Source organism: Panthera tigris, chromosome X, assembly GCF_018350195.1.
Source record: "Panthera tigris isolate Pti1 chromosome X, P.tigris_Pti1_mat1.1, whole genome shotgun sequence".
NCBI classification, from domain to species: domain Eukaryota; kingdom Metazoa; phylum Chordata; class Mammalia; order Carnivora; family Felidae; genus Panthera; species Panthera tigris.
Window position 1 is genome coordinate 42,418,874 of NC_056677.1, and position 23,597 is coordinate 42,442,470.

The 23,597-nt window shown below is 52.8% G+C and overlaps 2 protein-coding genes across 2 annotated transcripts; both read right to left on the reverse strand.

The window, feature by feature from the left end:
• Nucleotides 1-57: 57 nt before the first annotated feature.
• PRICKLE3 (prickle planar cell polarity protein 3) lies at nt 58-8,881 on the reverse strand. The gene is made up of 9 exons (XM_042974726.1): nt 8,766-8,881; nt 7,539-7,624; nt 6,516-6,699; nt 4,408-4,521; nt 3,700-3,837; nt 2,725-2,928; nt 2,440-2,626; nt 1,365-1,664; nt 58-792 (listed from the first exon to the last, which is right to left on the reverse strand). Exons 1-9 carry the CDS (start codon nt 8,805-8,807, stop codon nt 200-202), a joined length of 1,848 nt encoding a protein of 615 aa, XP_042830660.1. The 5' UTR covers nt 8,808-8,881; the 3' UTR covers nt 58-199.
• Nucleotides 8,882-14,257: 5,376 nt separating this feature from the next.
• LOC102950250 (synaptophysin) lies at nt 14,258-22,172 on the reverse strand. Its single transcript, XM_042974756.1, has 6 exons — nt 22,137-22,172; nt 20,901-20,966; nt 19,657-19,781; nt 16,666-16,861; nt 15,742-15,933; nt 14,258-14,581 (listed from the first exon to the last, which is right to left on the reverse strand). Exons 1-6 carry the CDS (start codon nt 22,170-22,172, stop codon nt 14,258-14,260), a joined length of 939 nt encoding a protein of 312 aa, XP_042830690.1.
• Between the last annotated feature and the right edge of the window lie 1,425 nt (nt 22,173-23,597).

The following is a 23,597-nucleotide window of genomic DNA, read 5'->3' on the forward strand; positions in this document are numbered from 1 at the left end:
CAAGCATCAGGAGGGGCAAAATTGGGGAGGAGGACAGCTGGAGCAAGGAGGTAAAGAAGCCAGGCCTGTTTTACAACAAATATTAAATTACTCCATTAACAAAAAACAGATGAAGGAGGAAGAGGATTTATGATTTAGGTTGGGGGATGGGGTCATCTACTCGGACTTGAGAATGGAGCCCTCCAGGACTACACTGCCTTCAAGCCACGATGCAGTTCTTGTCTCTGGCCTGGCGAGGCATCCCTGGGCGTGAGTTCCCGGAGAGCTGTGGAGATGGGGATTTAGGGGTTCCAGTTGCATTGTCCTGAGCAGGCCGGGGCCTGCACAGATGCGGGGGCAGCGGGATGCGTTCCCCTAGGAAGAAGCCATCCTCCTCTGAGGACTCAGAACTGGGGCTAGAAGGTGAGCTGGAACAAGATCCTGAGTCCGATCTTGATCCCAAGTCACATTGGTGGTGGCGATATCTGCCAGATTGGCGGCGGTGATAGTGGTGGTTGTGGTGGTGGTGGCGTCGGCGACGGGTGGGGGCCCTGGGTGGGGGACTGCGTGGCCTGCGACGCTGGGCTGGGGGCGCACTCAGGGTCCGCCGCGGGCCTCCCTCGGACACCAGAGGGTCACGGAAGCTGACACGAGGGGTGCTCTGGCGACCAAAGGCACCATCTTCCGGGCTCGGGTCTGGCTGTCTGGGGGGTCCTGGGGGTGGCTCGGGAGGACTGCGGAGCCCCAGCTCTGGCATGGAGTGGCGGTGGGGGGCCCCTCTCAGAAAGCGGGCTGGCTCCTCGGGGCCTGTAACTGAAAAGAGAGATGGAGCAACTCCCTGTTATCTCCCCCCGCCCCCAACCACCCAGGGGAGGCCTGTGGAAAGGCTTTCTCTGCTTTCCCCCATCGGGACTGGGAAAGTGGGGACAGGGGTCGGAGGGGGGCAGCGAGGTGGGGAATTTGGGCAATATGAGGCCTAGGGCAGGCTCTGGGTGGAGGGAATGGGAGCTAGGCTTCTGATAGAAGGGGCGTGGCATGGGCTAAAGCAGACCAAATTTGCCTTAGGATAGGGGCGGGGCCTGGGCGTGGAGGGTGGAGGGTCGAGAGTTTGGAGGGAAGGAGGAACAACTCGGGCTCAAGCAGGAACAAGTTGAGGCTAGGGGACTGGCCTTGTAACTGAGCCAGGGTTCACGGGGGGGTGTAGTTTGGGCTGGAGACGAGACCTAGTTTGGGGATGGAACAAGGGTTGAGATGGGGGCGGGGCCGGGGATGCCCCAGGTGAAGGCCTGGGTGAATCGAGCTCAGGGGGCCAGGGTTGAGGCGGAGGGACGAGTAGAGGCTGGGCGTGGCTCTAGAGGCTGGGCGTGGCTCGAGGGTTAGCTCACCAGGCTCCAGCTCCGTGCTGGTGCCTTTGGTGGAGGTCTCGGACGCCTCCTCCGCAGCAGAGAAAGAGGCCGTGGATGCTGCAAGAGGCGCGGGGACTGTGCCCGCGCTCCAGCTACGGCGGCCGGACCCAGAAGCCGTGGGCTCCGACCCCAGGCTGCAGGCTCTCGAGCAGAAGATTAGGCCGCGGCGTGGCAGGAAGGGGCGGCCCAGCAGGGCTCGCCCGCAGCGACTACAGCAGAAGCAGCGGTCTGAGGCGTGCCAGTGCTGGCCCTCATAAGCCATCTGCCCCTGGTCCAGGCCTGCAGAGACCGAAGAATGGGGAAGCTGAGGCAGGGTCATCAGGCATATCCCCACCCGTTCTGAATGGGCCCTTCTTGGGAAGAGGCAGGGAATCTGAGGCAGGGTGTCCCAAGACTCCCTCCTTCCCCCAACTCTTCAGAATGGGGCTCTTCTCTGGAGAAAGCAGGAAACCCGAGCTTTGGGCTTTGCCCTGAGTTTCCTCATCCCTTCTTTTCTGGAAACTGTTTCCTCCTTCCCTTTCTTTCCTAGGGTGCTCCCTCCCAGAGTTGGGGCTTGGCATTGGACTCTAAGATGTGGGTCAGGCTTCAACTTTAAGAAGTGGCTTCTGGTGCATGCAGTGCAGAAGGCAGACCTGATGAAAAGACCAGGGTGGTGGGAACAGGGCTTAGAAGAAGGTAGGGCGGGGCCTTGGTGGGAAAGGAGTGGGTCTTAGACGGTAGGGTGTGGTTTAGAAGGTAGGAGGAATCTTGACAGAATAGGGCACAGCTTGGGGGAGTTGGGCTTTGGCTGAGGGACTAAGGGGGGGGAGGGGCTGGGAATTAGAGGGAACTCTGGAAGTGGGCCTAGATGTGTCGTGGTGCCTAGTGTTGTGCAGGTGGGGTTTAGAAAGTACGGCATAACGGGGGATACCGGTGAGAGATTTGCATTGAAGGGTATAGGGCTTTGGTCCTGGCACTAGACTGAAAGCATGGAATATTAACGGAGGATCCTGCTGGGGTGGTGCTATGGCCCAGCTGTCCATCTGTCCCCTTGTTCAATGTCACGTTCACCCACCGATGTGCTCCCCACAGCCATCACAGTACTCCGCGTGGCGGGCCTCATAGCAGGCACAGCAGTGGGGGCGGCTCTGACGCATGACATAGCGCTGCCCTCCTAGCGATGCTTCACATTCAAAGCAGCAGAAGTGACCCATGTGCCAGTGCCGGCCCTCAGCCTCGGTGCATTCAGGGGAGAAGATGATCTGGGGGGGGGGGGACACAGGCCACCTTGGCCATCAGAGGGGCCTGCCCGTGGCCCTGCCCACCCTCCACTCCCACCCCTGGGTAGAGAGGCACGAACCTCATCACAGGCTTGGCAGCGCGGGCGCAGGCGTTCAGCATGGTGGCGACCACAGTAGACTTTGCCAGCATGATAGAAGTAGATGAGGTCCACCAGCAGCTCCCGGCACGTGGAGCACACAAAACACTGTGGGTGCCAACAGGCACCCAGGCCTGCCCTGCTGGCAAACACTGCGATGTCCCCACCTCCAATCTGCTTCCCACACTGCCAAATGACAGATAGACACTGCCACCAAGATGGTCAGATGGATGGGGTCAGCCAAGTCATGCAGGTCGCACTTGGGCCATCCCCATGGCAGACCTCTGTGACTGGTTCCACCAGTGGGGTAACTTTGAGACAGGTCCTGCCTACAGGGGAGGGTACTTAGAGACTGACCCTACTCCTGGGGGAAACCATAGAGACAGGCCCTTCTAATCATGGGTGGCCTTAAAGGCAAATCTTGGCTTTAGGGAGCTGGGGAAATCAAAGAGGCCTGGCCCAGTGGGGGAAACTTAGTGACAAACCTCACCTTAGATCCTAACAGTAGGATTTAGGGTCAGGCTCTACCTACCAGGAGGGGCCTTGAAGATAAATTTGACCCACCACTAGGCCCTACAGACAGGTCCTGCTACTGGGGGTCAGTTCTTAAGGACATGTTGCAACCACAAGAGGACCAGAGAGTCAGCCCACACCTCACATCCACTGAGTGGAGGGAACTAATAGAGAAGGTCCACTAGAGCCTCCCGAGAGACAGACCACACTCAACAGTGAGATGGGAGGAATAGGCTCTGTCCACCAGGGGGTCCTACAGACAGACCTTGCTGGCCAGGGAGGTGGTAAGGGATGGTCCATGCCTAACAGTGGGATAGGAGGAAAAGACCCCATCCACCAGAGAGGACATTAGAGACAGACCACTAGGGCTTAAGTGGCAGGCCTCATCTTACCAGGGCCTGGAACAAAGGCACTACTCACTCACCCAGGCCCTCCCTTGCTCACCTCCTCACAGATGGCTCCAGTGATGGTCACGGGGAAGATGCGCACAGTGCCGCGCCCCAGATTCTCTCGTTTCCGCTGCTGGCTGAAGGCTCTGAGTTCTTTCTTCTCTTCCTCTTCCAGTGCTGTGCAGTACTGTGCCTGGGGTAGGAAGGTCTTCCAGGCACCTTCCATGATGCCTGCCCCTCCCCACCTTCCAGAATTCATCTCAGCTCAGAGTTCACTTCAAGGTCTTTCTATGGATGTTACTTCCTGCCTGAAATTCCCACCCCTTACCTCTTCTCCCGAGGCTCAGCTGTGGTTTTGCCAAGGAATGTCCTGATTGTCCCTGTCTGTCCAGACCTTTCACCTCAGATCAGCTTACCTTTCCTCCTCTGACCCTGTCCATTTCTTTTTTTAAAAATGTTTTATTTATTTATTTTGAGAGAGACAGAGACAGTGTGAGCAGGGAAGGGATAGAGAGACAGGGAGAGAGGGAGAGAGAGAGAGAGAATCCCAGGCAGGCTCCGCAGTGTCAGCGCAGAGCCCAACACGGGGATGGAACTCACAAAATTGTGAGATCATGACCTGAGTCAAAGTTCGATGCTTAACCGGCTGAGCCACCCAGGTGCCCCTGGCCCTGTCCATTTCTTTCTAGCTGCTTAGCATTTGCTCAGGCTGTGCCCTCCCCACCCCGACCTGGCATGCCCTTCCTGTCTTTTCTCTCCTCACCTCACTGTCGTGTGGGGGCAGCTGGTGCAGCAGCTGCTTGATCCTGTATTTCTCCCCGGGACTGTTGACATAGGGGACCTTGTCCTCTGGGAGGCAGCTGAAAAACTGGTATACCTGGGAGGACATGGGGAATGGGAGACAATGATTGAGACTAGGGGTGAGTTGTGATACAGTGAGATGGTGGGACCCTACTTCTCTGAGAAAATTAAAGTCATCACAAGGGAATGTCTAGTGACACTCTCCATCTCCCCTTCCTACAGTCTGGATCATTTCTATCACCCCCCAAATACACTGTAAGTTCTTTCAGGTCTTGACCCCACTTTCCTTTCCACCATTCTCTTTCCTTTTATAGCAGTTGGGTGCATTCACTGTGTCCACTTCCTCTCCTCCCATTGTCTCCAGACCCGACCTCAGTCAGGCTTCCCCACCCCTTCCATCCCTGCCCCTCTTCCAAAGCTGTTCCTGTCATGGTCATTGACAAGGTGCACACCATTAAAATCATTGTTCACGTCTCAGGCCCTATAACAACTGGACTCATCAGTAGCACTGGACACAGTTGACGTCTCAGGCCCTATAACAACTGGACTCATCAGTAGCACTGGACACAGTTGATCACTTCCTTATCCCGGAAACACTTTGTTCCCTTGGCTTCTAGAATACCACACTGTCTTGGGTTTCCTCTACCTTATTGGCTGATCCTTCTCTGTCTCCCTTTTGGTTCCTCCTCAAATAGCTGAGCCCCAAATGTGGGAGGGTTCTCAGGCTCATCCTTGGGTTTCTTGACTCTCTCTACATTCAGTCCCTTGGGAATCATGTCCAACCTCATGGCTATGAATACCACGTCATGGCTAATGCCTCACAAATGCATACCTCCAGCCCTGTGACTTCTCCCCTGAGATCCCAGCAACATGGCCACTCAAACCTTTAACAAGCATCTCAAACTCCAGATGGCCAAACCCAAATTTATGTTCTTACTCCTCAACTTGCTCCGGCCTTGGCCGGTCCCACATCAGTTAATCCATCCATCCTTGAGGTCATTTTTGACTCCTCTCTCTCACATATTCACAAGCAAATCCTCTTAGCTCTGCTTGTGAAACATCTGCAATCTGATCACCACTTGCTACTTATACTGCCAATATTGTCATCAGTCACAGGACTACTCCAGTAGCCTCTCCCTCACTGCCTCCGCCCCCCCCCCCAACCGCTTCCAGCCTTACTCTTTGTCTGTTCTACACACAGCAGTCAGAGGGATCCTGCTAATCCTAAAACAAACCACATCCCTTTCTGCTCACAACACTTTCGTGGCTTCCCCCTCATTCAGAGTAGAGGTCAAAGTCTCCATGACCCCCCTCCACCTCTTGGACTTCACCTCCCCCCACTTTCCTAGTCACTCACTGTTCTAGCTACACTGGTCTCCTCACTGTTCCTCACACGTGCCAAGAATGCTGCTGCCTCAGGGCCTTTGCATCAACTCTTCCTTTTGCCTGGATAGCTCTACCCTTGGGTATCTGCATGGCTTACTTCTTTACCTCCTTCAGGAAGCCCAAACATCATATTCTCACAGAGGTTGACTTGGGCACCCTATTTACAGTTCTAACTTTCTCTCTACTCCTTCCCTGCTTTTTTATTCCATAGTCCTTACACCATCTGACATATTTTTACAGGTTTGTTTATATTGGCTGTTGTTCACTTTAGGAATCTAACTTCCATGTGGGCGGATGTATTTTTTTGTGTTTTGTTCACTGCTGTGTCCTCAGTGCCTAGAACAGTGTCTGGGATGCAGTAGGTGTTCAATAACTATTTGTTGAATGAATTAACTAATGGTGATGTGGTGAATGAAGTGCTGGGATAAGACCTGAGTTAAGAGATAGAATAGGAGTGGGGTGAACATGCCCTAATTAACCCACTCAATGACCACTCAGGGTTCCCTGAGAATTGTGGGGGGCTGACCACTGTAAGATTACATAAGGGTCAGAAGGATACATGCAATTTGACCACACACCCTAGTGTGGTCCCACAAATAGGTTTCTACCTGAGTGTGTATATGTGTGTGCCTGCATGTGTGTGCATCCACTGGAGAACAGGAGCAGGTGGCAGCCTCTGGTCACCTGCTCTGGCTTGAGACCAGGGGGCACCCAGGCATACTCCTCCGAGGCACAGCCAGAGTCATCATCGGAGATGGAGTGGTGCTGGAAGTCTGAGATTAGCCGACACATGATGCGTTCCAGGTCCACAGGCACCATGTGCACAGCATGCTCTTCCCTCGGGCATTTGCAGTGCTGACAGATCTTTCTGAGGGAGAGGGAAGGGGGTCAATTACTAAGGCATAGTAGCTCACTTGGACCCTTTGGCAGCCCCAAGGAAGTACAAATAAGGGGCAGGGACATACAGATTATCGTCACGCAAGGACTCTAAGCCAGGACAGGGCTCTGGGCCCAGGGGTGGGACTGCTGTGGGTGAGAGAGGAGCAGAGGGAGTGGCTGTGAACTGCAGGTGGGGCTGTGGCCCCTGACTATCATCTCTGGGACTCGGTCAGACTGTCCTGGCAGTGGGCCTGAATAAAGGTGGGGCTCTGAGTCTGAGATTGGAGTTACATATTCAGAGGTTTCTTTCCAGGACTGGCTTTGGATATTGTGGGGGAACTTTTCCTAGAGGCAGGCTCTAGCTTGTGCTGGGTCTGAACTTGTGGGCGGGTGGGGGCTCTGAGCCTGTGGGTAGGGCCTGAGTGTGCCGGCTGTGGGTTCTGTGGGATTTCACGAGACGTTTTGGGTACAGGGCTCCAGGGGGAGGATAGGACACTGGGTCTGGGAGAAGAGTTCTGAGTCTGAGAGGGGCTGGATGTCAGTGGATGGTGCTCAGCCCCTGGGACTGAGGACTTCCCTAGGGATGGACTGGCAACCAGGCGAGAACACTTCTGGGGGGCGGGGCTATGTAGTGGGTGGAGTTTTCCTGGGAACTGGACAATTGGGAATGAGTCAGGGGGCGGGGCCCTGAGTCTGAGCGTTAGGCTATTGCCCCAACTGAGAGGCTTCCATGGACTAAGCTCAAGCCTACGGGTGTGGCCTGAGCTTCTGGGGGTTCCCCTGAGGACGGGGCCCTGACAAAGACAAGGCCCTCAGATGGTCACCTACCTCCAGCCGTGCAGCAGGAAGCCGGGGCACTGTTCCCTGCAGGAGTTGCAGGGCTGGCCACGGTCTGGGTCCTCCGCCTCTGGAGGCTGAAGTGGGTGAGGGCAGACGCAGTACCAGACGAGGTGCGGGGGCGGGGAGAGAGAAGTCAACGCCCACCTCTCCACTCCCAGGCCCGCGACCGCACGCCAGGGCCTGTCCCACCAGGGCAGCGCTGGGCAGGCTGGGACAGCGCCGGGAGTGCAGGAGCGGAGGACACAACTGAGGTAGAGGCGGGGAAGTTGAGGCCACCTTCCTATATACCCCTTTTCAGGGAATTCCCTTCCCCCTCACCCAGCCTTGGACACCTCCCACCAGCCTCTGACTCCTCCAGGCCTCAAACACCTCCCCCAGAACTCAGAACACTCTCCACACCAGAGCACCGAGACTCTAATCCGGGTGTCCCTCCCAGGCCTCATCTTGGCCCCTTCTCCATCCAGGAGGCCAGCAGCACTCCAATTCCACAGGGTAGGAGTCTGAGGCCCCATCCTCACTTGGGATCCCCACATGAACCCTGTCCCTCTTTTCCAAAGCCCTTCCCCCAAACCCTGGCTTCCCCCCTTTCATTCCTAAGGAACTAGATCAGGATCTCAGGAAGCCCATGATCCATTCAATAATCCCCACCCCAAGAAGCCTTGGCCTTTGGTCCTTTGGACCACCAAACCCAGACCCCACTTAAAGACCCCCTCCAAAGGAAGAGCAGCCCCACTGTCTAGGAAGTCAAAAAGCTCCTGGCTCAGGTAGAAGCCTGGAAGCCCTCTAACTCCAAATCCCAATCCCTGGACCCTTAGTATTTAGGCACCTCAGGAGTGTAGGACCTCACCCCTAAGATCACTTTCTGCCAAGGTACAAGATTCCCTCAGATGCTCAGGAGGTCCTTACTCAATTCAGGACTCCATGACCCAGTCTTTTGGCCCTCAGAATCCCCTCCCGGAATTCACACGAGAGGACCACCAGGTCCTGGGGTGCTGATGGAAGTGTGCAGAGAGGCGATTAGGGAGCAGCTGCCACCAGATCTCCACATTCCTTCATCCACACGTTTCCAGCAGCCCCAGCCCCTCTGTTCTGGGAATCTGGAGATGGGGATTCCCAAACCCTCAGTGGCGCGCCTCCTCGCTATCCCTATCCTCTGCCCCCCTCCTGGGCCTCAGTTTACCCCTGACTCCCACCGCTGCCCGGAGTATCGCTCACCGCGCGCCCGGAGCGGCGCCTCCGGGACCCACGCGCGAACATGGCGCGCCCGGGCAGGGTCAAGCCGGGCAGGGTCAGGCCGATGGAATCCTCACGGGCCGTCAGGCCACCGCGCGTCCGGCCTGGGAGATCTGTTCCGTATATCTGACACCGGCATGGGAGGAGCGCGCCAAGCACCGCCCGCTCCTGGGCCTGCACTCATTCCTGGGCCAAGGCGCCCCCTGCCTAGAGGTGAGGGGCACGCAGCCCAGGAGCGCCGTACAGGAGAGCTCCCCAGCTTTCCTGCCCCGAGCCAGAACCAGGCCTCAGAAGGCACGCCTCCCAGAACCTCAGGGTAACACATGGCCTCTCAAGGAATATCTTAGGGCCTAAAGAGGCGGGGGGTGGGGGGGGGTGGGGGGGAGAGATGCGGGGCAGGGGAACTTAGAAGTGGCCACCTGGCTGCAAGGAGTGGTGCGCTAGGGTACTTGTACTGGCGTTTCATGTCCATTTATCTTGGATGTTATTGGGAGGAGGGGTTAAAGCCACCTCTTGGCCCCCTCCCCACTGGTGATCTTCCGAGGGTCTCTTTCTCCCCAGTGAATGCTGCAAGTGTGATCACCAAGCCCATCGCAGTCCCAGCTGGTGCTCCCTCACCACCATCAGAGAACTAACTTTTATTCACCCCCATAGCCCCCACACCAAAACTCTATCAGAGCCAGGACCATTTGATATTTATGGGGAGAAGGTTAAAGACACAGGCCAGGTTGGGAGGCCCTACTCCCTGCTCCCTCCCCTTCCTTACAGGCCCAGCTGTCTTGTCCCCTAAATCCTGAGAAATAGATACTACAGCCTTCCCTCCCTGGCTCCCATTTTTCTCTCTCCAGCTAGATATCCCTTTCCCTGAGTTCAGTCCATAGCTGGGAGTCTCTCCTTCACATGTCAGGCTTCACGGCCCCTCAGGGCTGGGAGGAGGGGGTCCCTGACCCGGCAGTCAGGACTCGGGTGCCAGGCAGGGGTTTCTAATTAGGCATGGTGGCAGTGGCAGCTGGGCCTTTTATTATGGGCACAGGGGACCTCATCCATACCCAGCTCCAATATGCACATCCCAGTCACTTCCCGCCCCTCCCTGCCCCATGGAGTAGCCAGGGAATGAGTGAATGAATGAACTAATGAGTCACCCCAGTGCCCTGCCTCCTGGCCTTGCAGCCCATTGGGTCTCCCAGTTCTCCAGCTGGGGCAGAGGAAGAAAATGTCAAGAAAGCAGAGTCTGAAGAATATGAGGTGGGCTAGGTAGAGAGAAGTCTCCCTATTAAGTGTAGGGGTTCTATTCAGACCATTTGGGGTTTGAAGACAGGGTTCCACGGAGTCTTGGAAGGAGAGTGGCTAGTGGACCAGAATTAGAACTGAACCATAGAGCATTCAGCCGGTTGCCAGTAGTGGGACACTGGGCAGGACTACTCAGAGTGTGACTTAAAGTGATCAACAGGAGAGGCTTCACAGAGGATATGGCTTGGCATAACACTGCTAGAGGGACCTAAAATGATGGGGTGACTTGAATGGCAGGTCCAGCAGGTCAGGGGTGGAGCTTCCTCTTTCTACCTCTCCCCCATCTGTCCTTCTTCTCATCCCCCACCACTGCCCCCCCCACCAAAAAGACACACTGAGAAATCAGAGCCGGGTGGACTAGGTGGTTGAGGAGTTTATTTAGGGGAGGAGAATTAATCCTATTTGTTCTTCCTTAGGGAGGTCTTCAAACAATACTGAAGGGCAAGGAAAAGGGTGGGTGTCTGGAGGAGAGGGGGAGGGACCACAGCCAGACAAAGTGGCAACACACAATCACAGGCACTACCGACGTCACAGACACAGCAGTGGGTGCAGGATAGGGACTCCAGACCGGGTCTCCAACCACCCCAGGATGGGTGGGGGTATGGAAGGAAGGAGGAGGCAAGGAAAGGGGAAGAAGGGTGGGCTGGCCCCACAGACCTGTTGGCTCTGTCCTCTGATTACCTAGCTGTCCCATCATGGGGGTGGGCAAGGGTGTGGAGGATGCTTCTCTCTGGGTCCCACCCCTTACCCTCCCAGCTATACCTCTTAGCTCCTCCCAGGCCAGTTCAGTCCCCAGCTTTGGCCAGGGATATTCCTGACCCCCCCCCACTGCCAAACTTGCCCACTCTAAAACATATTTTTTTCACTGCTCCATTAGGGTGGGCTGCCCCTTCTGAAACCACCATGAACACCCACTCTAAGCCCTGTCCTGCCTAGAACCCAGACCATGACCTCACCTCAAGCTTGGCCCATTCCTGAATCCCACTTCTTCCCTTGCACAAGATCTATCCTCTTTAGAATCAAACTCATTCTCCTGAATGTTCCTAGTTACACCCCTTCCATAGACGAGTCCCAACACAAGACCTGCCCACTTTGGAGCCTTCCCCCACCCCTCTAGAACCATGCCCTCAATGATCTTCCAAACACAGTCTCCAGGTTCCAAGTCACACCCCTTACACAAAATCCTGTCCTACTCCAAATCCTGCCCACTCTTGGGGCCCAACCCCTGCCTCACTCAAGGCTCCACCCATTCTAGAACCATGCCCTCAGCCTCCTTTCAAGACCCACTCCAGAATGCCCTAGGGCATCCCTTTTCTGACTCCAGATCCAGTATGGCTGACTAGTCCTCTCCACCCCAGAGCTCCTCTCCAAGTCCACCTTGCATCTCAAGTCCACCAGTCTACCTTTATCCCATCTCAGGGTTTAATTTCCCCTAATGGCCCCTGTCCAGGCATTGCTGGAGGAATCCAGACCAAGTTGGGAGAAGGGAAGGGAGAGAGGGGAGAGAATCTGAAGTCACACCCACCCTCCCCACATAGCTGAGATCTGTTTTTTCCCTGTCCCCCTTTCAGAGTCCCCCAACCTCAGGGAACAGGGCCAGAGAACAGAGAGGGGCCAAGGGATGCAAGAGAAGCAGTGGGGGTAGGAGAGGGTCCCACTCAAGGTCAGGCCCCTAATGCATGAGGGGTGTGGAGTGGGGGCAAGGCTCAGACAGATAAATAGATATTTATATATAATATATATATATATATAAACAGCAAAGAGAGTTAGAGTCTCCTGGCTTGAGGGGCGGAGACCTGGGGTGTAGGGGTGGGAAGGGGGGCAGGGCTTCTGAGCTCTTGCCCACCCATGGGGTCCTCCCGGGCTGCACTGACCTGTGGAGACAAAAGACAGAATGGAGAGGGGGTCCAGACTTAGGTTGTACCCTTAGGGAGGGGGGCTGGGCTTCTATGCCTCCACCTTGGCTTTACTCTCTGTCTGCCATGCCTTTTCTTCCTTCTTCCTTCACTCATAGTCCCCTAGCTGCTCCTATTGGGAAGATATACCTTGCGCCCACTAGGTTAAGTATCAAAGACATTATGGTCACCCCTCCCCCAACCCCAAAAGTCCATTTACAGGTAATGTTCTAGCCATTGGTGATCAACTGTATTGGGCAAAACAAAAATCCTTATCTTTGTGGTGCTTGCATTGTGGCAGAGGAGACAGACTTCAAACAATAACGAAAATATATAAGTGAGTTGTAGGATGACATAAGGAGATAATAAAGGAAATGGAAAAACAAAAAGTAGACCAGGGTGAGGGGGATTAGGAGTACCAACAGGGGAAGAAATGTTGCTGTAATAAGTAGGGTAGTCAGAGAAGACTTCATTTAAGAAGTGATATTGGAATAAAGAATTAAGGAGGTGAAGGAATTTGCCATGCAGATAACTGGAATGAAGAGCGTTTCAGGCAGGAGGAACACCCAGTGCAAAGGCCCTGGAGTGGAACCATGTCTAGTGTGTTTGAGGAATAGCAAGGAGGTCCGTGGGGCTTGAGTGGTATGAGCATGGGAGGAGGTGATGTCAGAGAGGTAGGTAATGGGGTCATATAGGGCCTTGTGGACTAGGTTGGGAGGACATTAGTTTTGACTCTGGATGAGGTGTAAGTCATGGGAAGATTTTGAGCAGAGAAGCATAAAATGAGAGTAAATTATCTCATGTCGTTTCTATTATTTCCTCAATAAATGTTTCTTAACATTAGTAGGGCTCTGATATATGTACAGCATAAATAAGTCATGGTGACATCCCCTAGTTTAGTGGAAGAGATAGTCAATAAACATATTAACTAATAATCATGGACTGTGATAAAGAAAAGCACGGGATACTAAAACAGAGATAAGAAAGGGGACTTGGGGCGCCTGGGTGGCTCAGTTGGTTAAGTGTCCGGCTTCGGCTCAAGTCATGATCTCCCGGTTTGTGAGTTTGAGCCCCTCATTGGGCTCTGTGCTGACAGCTCAGAGCCTGGAGCCTGCTTTGGATTCTGTGTCTCATTCTCTCTCTGCCCCTCCCCTACTTGTGCTCTGTCTCTCTCTGTCTCTCAAAAATAAATGTAAAAAAACTTAGAAAGGGGACTAGTAAGCCGCTGGCCAGGTAAGGTTATCAGGGTATGTGGGTGCAAAACTCCAGGGGGAGAGCAAGTACCAAGGTCCTGAAGTTGGATTGTGCCTGGAACAGAGTTGGGGGTGGGGAGTGGTAGGAAGCAGGAGGTCAGAGAAGTGATGGGTAAGGCTTTGTGTAGACCCTGGTGAGGGCATTGGCTTTTAATGAGATGGGAGCCCAGGCAGAGCTCTGAGCACAGGAGGGCAGTGTCCTGATTTAGGATTTAACAGGATCCCTCCCTAATGCTGTGAGTAGAACAGAATGGGAATGCAGGTGGAAAGCTATGAAGATGTCCAGGCTCGGAGAGGACAGTGAGAAGTGGAAGATTATGGATATATTTTGAAGGTAGAGGCAACAGGGTTTTTTGATGAATTAGATGTGAGGTACCTAATAAACTCTTCCCTATACTTTCCATACTGGCCAAGTGCAAGAAGCTACCTCCACCCACGTGTTGCCATCCCCCTGCCTCTTCTCCCCATTTCCTTCCCTCCTACGTGAGGAAATCACACTTCCCTTTTTAGGCCCAGCAAAAAGGCCCGCAAGCTTTCGCATTGCCTCCGCCGTCCCCTTTTCCTTCTGTGAAATTCCACAGCACCTCCCTCACCACTAGGGTTGGGGAGAAGTGGCAGATCTATCACTTCCTCTGGGATTGGTGGGCTTGTCTGACCTTCATGACCCAAGCTTGTTTACCGTCACCATCTACCTGCCTTATCCTAACATATTGGCTTATCAATCAGTTCTAAGGCCCACCTCCTCTTCCCACCGTAGCTCCTACACTATGCAAATCTCCCTGCCATTCCCTTCAGAGAGGCACTTCTACTTCTCTCCCATTGGTTCTTCATTCTGCCCATCTTCAGGCACCACTCTCTTGCTCTTCATTTATTGGCTAGTTTTTCGTCCTTAGCATGTAGCTCCGCCTCTCTGTTGGCTCCTCCAACTCCCCTGAATCTACGAATCACTTATTCTTGGCTCTTACTGGTTTACTGACCCGCCCGTCTCCTTTCCTATACCCTCCTTGGCCGCACCGCCCGCCAGTCACTCACCAGACTACATCTGATTGGAGAAGGAGGTGGGCGCACCCTGAGGGCCATAGCCTTGCTGCCCGTAGTCTCCCTGTGGGTAGCCGCCGCCACCGCCGCCGGCGGGCTGCCCGTAGTCGGGCTGGTAGCCACCCTGGGGTCCGTAGGAGTCCTGGGGCCCGTACCCGCCGGGGCCCTGCCCGTAGCCCGCCTCGCCATAGGCGTCCCCGGGCGCTGGCTGCTTCTCGGGGGCGCCAGGGGGTGCGCGCATGAATGGGGCGGCCCAGCCTGTCTCCTTGAACACGAACCACAGGTTGCCGACCCAGAGCACCAGATTCAGGAAGCCGAATACCTGCGGGGAGACAAAGCCCTGCTGTCGTACCGCGCGTCCCTTGACTTGGCCCTGGGGAACATCGAGACTGCGCGTGTTGGGCCTCCCGAAGGGTGGTGGTTTCTAAAACTCGGACCCTGTAGAGTCCTGGGGCATGAACGTAATTGTGGAGAAAAGTCATCTGGGGTGCGGGGGCATGAGACGTGTTAGAATTCAGATTCTCGGGGATGTTGATGTCACTGTTACATATATATATTTATACATGTATAAAATATGGTAAACAATATAAATTTGTAATATAGTAAAATGCTAAGTATAAATTTTTATTAAATATGTAGGTATACCACTAATAGATGCATATACACACATAGGTATGTATATGCAAATATATGTACATACACATACAACATATATAAATATGTACTTTTATATTAAAACACATATATAGAACTTAAATATATGTAATATAATTCAATTTGAGGGCAGGAAGTAATATCTCCTCCTTATAGTTGAAACTGGGGCCCAGCTCTAGAGGCTAAGATGCTCAAGGTCTCACACCCAGCAAGCAACAGAAAAAAGTTGGAATCTTAGCATCTGTAACACTTGTACACAACTTACCACGTGCCAGGCCCTTTTCTAAACACTTTGTTATTAGTTCACTAAATACTCAACTTTGGAGCAGGACCTCGTACTAGTTTTCCATTACATGCTCAGACTGAGGCTGAGGTGCTGAGTAACTAGTTTTGAGCTCACAGGTGGCAGAGCTGGGATTGAAACTCAGACAGTTTGACTCCGGCCAGTAGGGGGCGTCCAAGTGGGAAACATTTCAAGTTACTCTCATTCTGCATACTGTATAAGGACACTGAGGTCCCAAGGCCGTCTTGAGTCGTCAGAGATTCTACATGACTAGGCTGGGCCTGGGATCCAGATCTCCCTAACCTAATCGGTCAGAAGGTCTTATATTCCCCTCTTGGGGATTATTTGGGGTATTGCAGTGGTTAAAATTTCTATCTCATCCTTTAAGGCACTGTTGTTGGCATGCTTCCTCCAGGGAGCCCTCTTGGATCTCCTCTGAACTCTCCTCTCATACTCTCTCTCCACCACTCCCCATGCCAGACAGTGGGTTTCCCAGCCTCCTTCCCCAGCTGGCCCACCATCCCAGTAACCTTCCCAGGGCTTACCACTGAAGTGTTGAGGCCAGAGGTCACAGGGTCCCTCAGCTCCTTGCATGTATTCCCTGTCTGATGGCAGACAGACATCCCCTTGATAATGTTCTCTGGGTCAGTGGCCATCTTCACATCTGACAGCCCCTTGGCCCATGCTGATGAGCTAACCAGCCACATGAAGGCGAACACTGCCGTGGCCAGAAAGTCCTAGGACAGAGGAGAGGCAGACAACGCTGTGAGTGGGCCGCTTCATGTCATGCTGTGGGGCCTCCTCAGATCACAGGCTTTCTTGGGGAGGGGGAGGTCCTGCAGAAAAGCCCTGTCTCTCCTCTACCTTTTGAGCTCTGAAGCCACCAATACTCACTTGAAGGTGAGCGTTCCTAGCTTGGGCTTGTATGTGTGTGTGTGTGTGTGTGTGTGTGTGTGTGTGTGTGACACAGAGGATGTGGGAGTGTAATTGTGATGTGTGGGTGTGGGCATAGGGGGATTTTGTGGGATGGTTTCCGAATCTGTGGAAAGTAGTGTGTCTTCATGCTTTTGTCTGAATGTGGGAATCTGTGTCACTTTGTGTCTGGGATGAGGGTGTATGAGTACAGCTGTGTAGGAATCAGTGTGTCTGGTGGCACAGTGACAGGCATGACTGTCACAGTGAACCTCTGTGCACCTTTCTTTGATCTAGACTGTGTGGTTGTGTGTGAGGTGGCGGGTTTCCAGGTGTAGGCCTGTCTGGGATTCTGTGTGGGCTATGAGTGTGTCCCTGTCATTCTATGATTTGGTTTCTTTTATGCTCACAGCCTCAGCAGCAGTAACATCTGTGGCTGTTATGGTGACTGCTTGCATGTGGGACTGTCTGGGTTCGGTGTGGCCTGTGAACATGGTGGTGTCCCTGAGCCTTCATGTCCCCCTGGCCCCTGCATTTGAGTGGCGGTGGGGGCTCACCATCATGGGTCCTTTGTTATTCTCTCGGTACTTGTTCTGCAGGAAGATGTAGGTGGCCAGAGCCCCCATGGAGTAGAGGAAGGCAAACACGGCCACTGTGACAAAGAATTCGGCTGATGAGGAGTAGTCTCCCACCAGGAAGACTTTGTCAGTGTCCCCTCGGCAGGTGGGTGCATCAAAGTACACTTGGTGCAGCCTGTGGAGAGAGATGGCAGGTGTGGCCCAGACCCTAAGAACACTCTCATTCCCCCTACCCAGCCATGGGTTCCCCAGATTCTGACAAGGTCCCAGGAAGAAAGAGGAAGTAACCAGTCACAGAGCACTTACTGTATTCCAGTCACAGTTTACTGATTACTCACAGCATCCTGGTGAAATGGGTCTTACTCATCCCCTCCTCCAACCCAGGCACTTTGACCTCTTAATTACTTGTAAAACATACCAGGCACCCTTCCACCCCAGGATCTTTGCACTAGAATGTCCTTCTCCTAGATATCTTCATGTATTACTCCCTTCATGTCCTTCAGGTTTTGCTCAACTGTCACCTCAGTGAGGCCTTCCCTGCTCTCACTATTAAAATGAAATGGAGCCATTCCCTCCCAGCACTCCTTAGCCCCCTTCCTAGCTCCATTTTTCTCCATAGTAGGTGCTCAGTAAATGTGTATCAAATGAAATGTACAGAGGCTCAGAGAAGCGCATTAACTTGCCTAAAGTCACACAGCTGGAGAGAGAATGGTGCAGTTGGGATCTGAACCCTGTTTTTTCCCTACATCGTGTTGACTCTTCTCCCTACCTCACTTCAGGTCCCCAAGAGAAGAGGAACATGCATAGCAGAGGAAAGCTCAGAGACTACAAAGCAGGAGACAGACAGAAAGACAGGAGGGTGGAAGAGATCCTGGAACAAACAGAGTGTATGTATGTGAGGTGGGGAGAGGCAGATTGGGAAGGTATCCTGGGACCTTTCCTGCAGTGTAATGGAGGAGGGGTCATAGGGAGAAAACGTGTTTAGGGAGAAGGTCTGAGGTATGGTTCCAGATCCTTGGTCTCAGACTGGGGGGCAGGATCCTGAGACTGAGCAAATGGTGCTAGGCTCCTTGTGTAGCAAAGGTTCTGAGGGAAGGGGCTTGCACTTATTGATCACCTACAAGGCACTTTAGATAATTGACTCATTTAATGACCCTCCCCGCCCTCAATTCTCTAAAGCAGGCATTATTATACCCATTTTATAGATGAACAGAGGCTTAGCAAGGTTATGTTAAGTTGCCCAAGGTTGTATAATTGCTAAGTGACAGAGCTAAGAGTTGAATCTGGGTTGAGTTTCTGGGTTCCTAGTAGGCTGGGTTGGTAGAGGGGGGTGTCCTGAGGGGTTCTTGGGGGATTATAAGGGAAGTGGGGGTTGGTTAGGGGGACCAGGGCAAAGACTTTTTTTCCAGGAGACTTATGGGTAAAAGGCATATCTTCAGGACTGGAGGTCCTAGGTGTGGGAGCAATCGGGGGGATCCACCGGTTTTTGTGGCCTTCTTGATTCCCAAAGGGCCTGCCCCCAGCAGTATCCCACGCTGCCGACTCCTCTTTCCCCAAACTCTCTTGCCTGGCTTCTGTGAACCAGTGGATTCCTGTTGCTCCCCTTTGCCCCTCAGGCTGCATCTCCCTGGTGCCTCTTTTTCTTTCAACCATTCCTCACAGCCTGTGCTGGGTTTTCCTCTCTCCACTCTTCCCTCTCACCCTGCATGATCCCCTGAGCCTACATTTATCCTTAGTGCTCAAAAAATGCCCAATTTCCAACTCAATCCCTGACCTCTTTCCTGAGTTCCTTAAATGTATTTATTTTCTTTATTTTAACAAACACTCATGGAGCAGGACGCCTGGGTGACTCAGTCAGTTGAGCGTCTGACTCTTGGTTTCTGTTCAGGTCATGATCCCAGAGTTGTAGGATCCAGCTCCATATTGCGCACTGTGCTTAGCATGGAGCCTGCTTAAGATTCTCTCTCCCTCCCTCTCTCTCTCTCTCTGTGCATATCCCCTGCTCACGCACACACACTCTCTCTCTCTCAAATAAAAATATAAAAATAAAAAACACTCATGGAGCACTTATTGTATTCCCAGTACTGTGCTAAGCACCTTCCAAGTATTAACTTACTTAATATTCATCATAACTTTGTAAGGTGGGTATTATTATCTGCTTTTGGAGACAAGGAAATTGAGACCCAAAGCAGTTATGTGATTTGTCTAAGTAGTAGAGGAGCCTCAAAAGTCTCTATTAAAGTTGTCTGTGGGTCTCTGTCTTCCCACCCACCCAGGAGGTAAGCAGCATCGTGAGGGCAGTGACCTTGCCTGCTTATGCTTGCCCTCATGTACCTAGCACCTGGTGCACACAACTCAGTAAATATCAGAATTGCTTAACTGGATTTAGTCATTTCCTATAGCTAATTAGCACCCACTCATCATTCTCTGTTATAAAACCCAGCACAAGGATTCCCCTCTTTGAATTTCTCCCAATCTGCAATCATCCCTTTCTAGCAATTTATTTGTTATAATTTGGCTCCATAAGGGTAGGGAACTAGGTCTGTTTTTTCCCGTTAGGTCCCCAGCACTTTGAGCAGAAACTGGCTTACTGGTTCTCAAAAATGTGTATTGAAAAAAACGAATGGGAATTAAATAAGATTGGCTGACATTAATTGAGCACCTACTGCATTAAGGCCATATATATATATATATGGGATCTTGTTTATTACCGGTCTCCTGGCCCTCCCTATTCACTAGAACATAGCCAGAGGGCAACAGTCTAGGCCTGTCTGGCTCACCACACATCTAGATGTCCAGAGCAGTGCCAGGCACAAGGTAGGTGCTCAGTGCATGCACAGTGACCTTAGCCAGTGTGGTACCCTGAGGTGGGGGCTGAACAGGAGCCACTGGGGAGGTGGCGTTGGCCAGTCCCACCCCACCTCCACCCTCTCTCTCGGGATTCCGGGGTGGGGTAGGGTGGGGGCGCACCTGAAGGGGTATTCGAAGTCAACCTCGATGCTGAGATCACTCTCGGACTTGTTGGCACACTCTACGCTCAGCCGGAGCTTCCCGGTGTAACTGCCGCATGTGGCAAAGGCGAAGATGGCAAAGACCTTGGGCAGCAGGGATGGAGATGGCCATGGTTATCCTGTGTACACGTGGGATAGGGATGCCCTCCTCTGGACAGATCAGGGCCCAGCACAAGCAGCACCAGATGGACCAGTCCCCACCCCCACCCCCACCCCCTAATCAGGGCTCATCGGCTCCAAGGACAAGCTGATTACAGGGGTGTGGCCATCTCTTCCGTCTTTTTCTCAATGTCTCTCTCAGTCTCTACCTCTCCGTGCCCTGACCCCCCCTTCTGTTTCAGTCTATTTCTGTGTCTCTGTGTATTTCTGCCTGTCTCTGTTGTTCTCTATGTCTCTAGTTCTCTTGGTATCTGTCTGTTTCTCTTTCTCAGATGTCTCTGTATCTCTGTTTCTCTCTCTGCCTCTGACTCTCTAGCATCAATGTGTGTCTTTTTATGTCTCTTTTTTCTCTATCTCTGTGTAAATGTATGTCTCTCTCTATGTGTCTTTCTGTCCTTGGTCTGTTTGTCTCTATCTTCCTGTTCCGTCTCTGACTTGGTCTCTGTATCATGCTCTCTCTGTCTCCCTTGTGGTATCTCTCTCTTTTCAGTTCCTCCTTTTCTCTTTCCTCTGAGTATCTCTTTTTCTCTGTTTCTATCTCTCCCCCATTCCATTTTTCTGCCACTTTCCCTGTGTCTATTTCTCTTTGCATCTCTGTCTCCCTTTTCTTTTTCTCTTTCTGTTTGTCTCCACTTTCTCTCATCTCTGTATCTTTTTTTTTCTTTGTATTTCCACCTCTGTCTCCATCATTTCCTGCCTCTCATTCTCTTTCACTGTCCCTGGATTTCTCTGGCTTGCATCTTTTCCGCAGCAACCAGCTTCAGGCTCCACCTCCCCTGCCCCTCTCTCACCTCAGGGGAGGAGGTAGGACGTCACATTCTTCCACTTTACAATGGGGGTACCCTTGGTCTTACATGACGTCACATCACAGCCCATTGATTCTCTAGCCCCAACCCCTTGGGACTTCACCCTGGAGCCCAATTCTTTCATCCTCTTCCACCCCCTACCTACTCATTCATTCTGTGCTCACCACCCCTACTCCACCCTTGCTCTTCCAGACCCCACCACCTCCTTCTTTCTCCTCATGGCCCAGTCCACACTCACCCATTGCAGCACCTTCACGAAGCCAAGGGGCTCCTTGACCACCCGGAACTGACCCCCGGCCACCAGCTGAGGAGAGAAACGGTGGGGAGGGGGTGGGGTTGTTGGGCATGGAGAGGGAGGTGAGGGGCAAGGCCACCAGGCAATGACCCTTGGGGATAGGGCATGTGACCTCCAGGAGGGAGTGATGTTCGGAGAGGGAGTGAGAAGGAGAAAGTGACACTTAAGGGAAGGTTTGAGCACAGGGTCTCTGAGAGAAGACCCCTGGGGTTCAGGACTGGTGGGGGGGGGGTTAGGGGAGATAGGTAGGTTGCAGAGGGTTGTCAGGGTGAGAAAGATGGGGATGGGGTCAGGACTAACTGGGGAAGGGGAAAAGGTCTGAAACGGTAAAGGTGAGTCAGATGACGAAGAGGATCAGGTGGAGAGAGTGAGGAAGGAGTTGGGGTTCATTATGGTGGGGGATGGGGTCTTGGATGGTGAAGGTGAGTCATAACAGGGAGGGAATCAGGTTGGCTAGGGTGGGGGAGGGGTCTGCAGTGGTAAAGGTGAGTCAGATGGTGGTTGGGGGGTCTGAAGTGATGAGGATGGGGAGGGGTTGGTACTGGTTAGAGAGGGGGTGAGGTTCTGAGGTGGTGAAGAAGAGTGAGATGGCAGAGAGGGTCCGGGCTGATTAAGGTGGGGGAGGGCTGGGACATGGCTTCACTGGATATGTGCTAGGGGAGGGGAGAGTAGGAGGTTTGGAGAGGCAAAATTGGATCGTCCCCCTTGGTCTGTTCTGGGGGAAAGGGTGGTCATTCACTGGGATACCTTCTCTGGGAGGGGCAGGTGTCAGCTCCCCCCCCAACCCCCGCCCCAACGCCTTCTGTCGCTCTATTTCCTAGCTCATCTACAGCAACCCCCATCTTCTTCCACTCCTCCTCCCCTCGCCCCCCTCCGCCCCTACCCTAGCCCCAAGACCCCTCTTCCTCTCCTCTCCTCACGGTTGCCAGTAAGGAACCCAGCTTCTGGCGGACCCCGCTGCGGCAGAGAGGACGGCCCTCGCTGCGGCAAAGGGCTCACTCCTTCTTTTCTCCACCTCCCCTTTCCTCCCTCGCCTGCCGCAGACCCCAGCCCCAGCTCCGGGACCGGGTGTCTGCTGCCAGGACCCTGGCCACCACCTCTCAGAGTCGCCTGATCCGCTGCATCCGGACGGGGAAGCCGGACAGCGGCGGGCTCTGTCCTCGGTGCTGGAACGCGTACCTGATTCACCACGTCCATGTCTGCCAGCAGCAGCATCAGCAATGCGGGGGGCGGGAGGCGCCTGCTAACAAGGGCGGGCGCGGGGCGCGGCGGGGGCGGCGCGCGATCGTCGGAACAGCCTAGGCGGCTGCGGCTCCGCCCCTCGCGCCCCCGCCCCACTCGTCGCGCGCGCCTGCATACAGCCGGCCGAACCTCAATCTCGCCAGGCGCCATTCCAGTCCTAAGGCTGGGGCCGCGAGAGCGCTCCGGGAAGATCGGTGTCTCTGAAAACACAGCCCAAGGTCTGGGGCGAGGAGGACCGGTCGGTCCTACTGTATGACGTTTTTGCCAGGCCTTTTACTGAGTTTGTTGAATGTGTTCACTCATTTAATCATTATAGCAGCCCTATGTGGTAGGAACTATTAGCCCCATTTTTACGGATGAGGAAAATGAGTCCCCAGAGAGGTGAAGCTATTTGCACAAGGTCGCCCAGCTAGTAATTGGCAGTGCCCAAAGTCCCTGCGATTTAAACATAGTGCAAGGTCTTAAAAACCCCTCCTTCCCCCTCCAACCATCTCCCCTATTAATCTCTTTCCTTTTAGTCATATTTTTGTCTGCTCCTACTCTACCTTTTGTATCCTGTTTATTCCTCAGCCCTCTTAATTGGACTATCCCTCTTTCATGCTACTAAAACTAGGCCTACAAGGTCAATGGCGATTGCCATGTTGCAAAATCCAGTGGATAAAATACAACTGCAATTTAAGATGTTCAACCTCATTTATACTTAAAGAAATGCCTACAAAAACTACTAAGATACTGTTTTTTGTCTTTGAGTGTGGTGAATATAAAAAAAAAAGTTTGCTGAAGCTCAATATTGGCAGGTTGGCCAGAAACAGGCATTCCCATAAATTGCCAGTGGAAGTTAAGTTGGTATAACCTCTAGAGTGGGCAATTTGGCAAAATCTAACAAACTAACAAATCCATATACTGTTTGGCTCAGTATTTCTACTTCTAGGAATTTAGCTTACAGGTAGATTCATACATGTGCTAAAAGGTGTATGTACAAGATGATTCACTGCAGCACTTTATAATATGAAAGAATGGACACTCCCTAAGTGCTCAATACTGGTGACCTGTTTAAGTAAACTCTGATACAACCACAAAATGGAGTACTATGCAGCTGTCATTAATAATAATATGGAGATATGGAATGATCACCAAGATAGTTAAAGAAGAAATGTAAGATGCCAAACTGTGTGGGAATAGTGTAGAAAGAAAAGGAAAGAATTATATCATAATTATATAGAGAATAGCTAACATCTTAAATTGTGGCTATTCTATGTCAAGCACTGTTGGGATAGCTTCAATATATCACTCATTCAAATACTTACAGCAACCCTATAAGGCAGGTACTAGTATCATCCTCATTTTACATCTTTATAGCTGAATAAACTAAGGTGTAGAGAAGTGAAGGAATTTTCC

Coding starts and splice junctions, on each gene's coding strand:
- PRICKLE3 (XM_042974726.1), bottom strand. CDS start 8,807: ATGTTCGCGCGTGGGTCCCGGAGGCGCCGCTCCGGGCGCGCG. Junction 6,700..7,538: donor TTCCTGCTGCACGGCTGGAG/GTAGGTGACCAT, acceptor CCTCTCCCTCAG/AAAGATCTGTCAGCACTGCA. Junction 3,838..4,407: donor TGCCCCCACACGACAGTGAG/GTGAGGAGAGAA, acceptor TTCCTACCCCAG/GCACAGTACTGCACAGCACT.
- LOC102950250 (XM_042974756.1), bottom strand. CDS start 22,172: ATGCTGCTGCTGGCAGACATGGACGTGGTGAATCAG. Junction 16,862..19,656: donor GACTTCGAATACCCCTTCAG/GTGCGCCCCCAC, acceptor CTCTCTCCACAG/GCTGCACCAAGTGTACTTTG. Junction 14,582..15,741: donor CTGGCCTCAACACTTCAGTG/GTAAGCCCTGGG, acceptor GTCTCCCCGCAG/GTATTCGGCTTCCTGAATCT.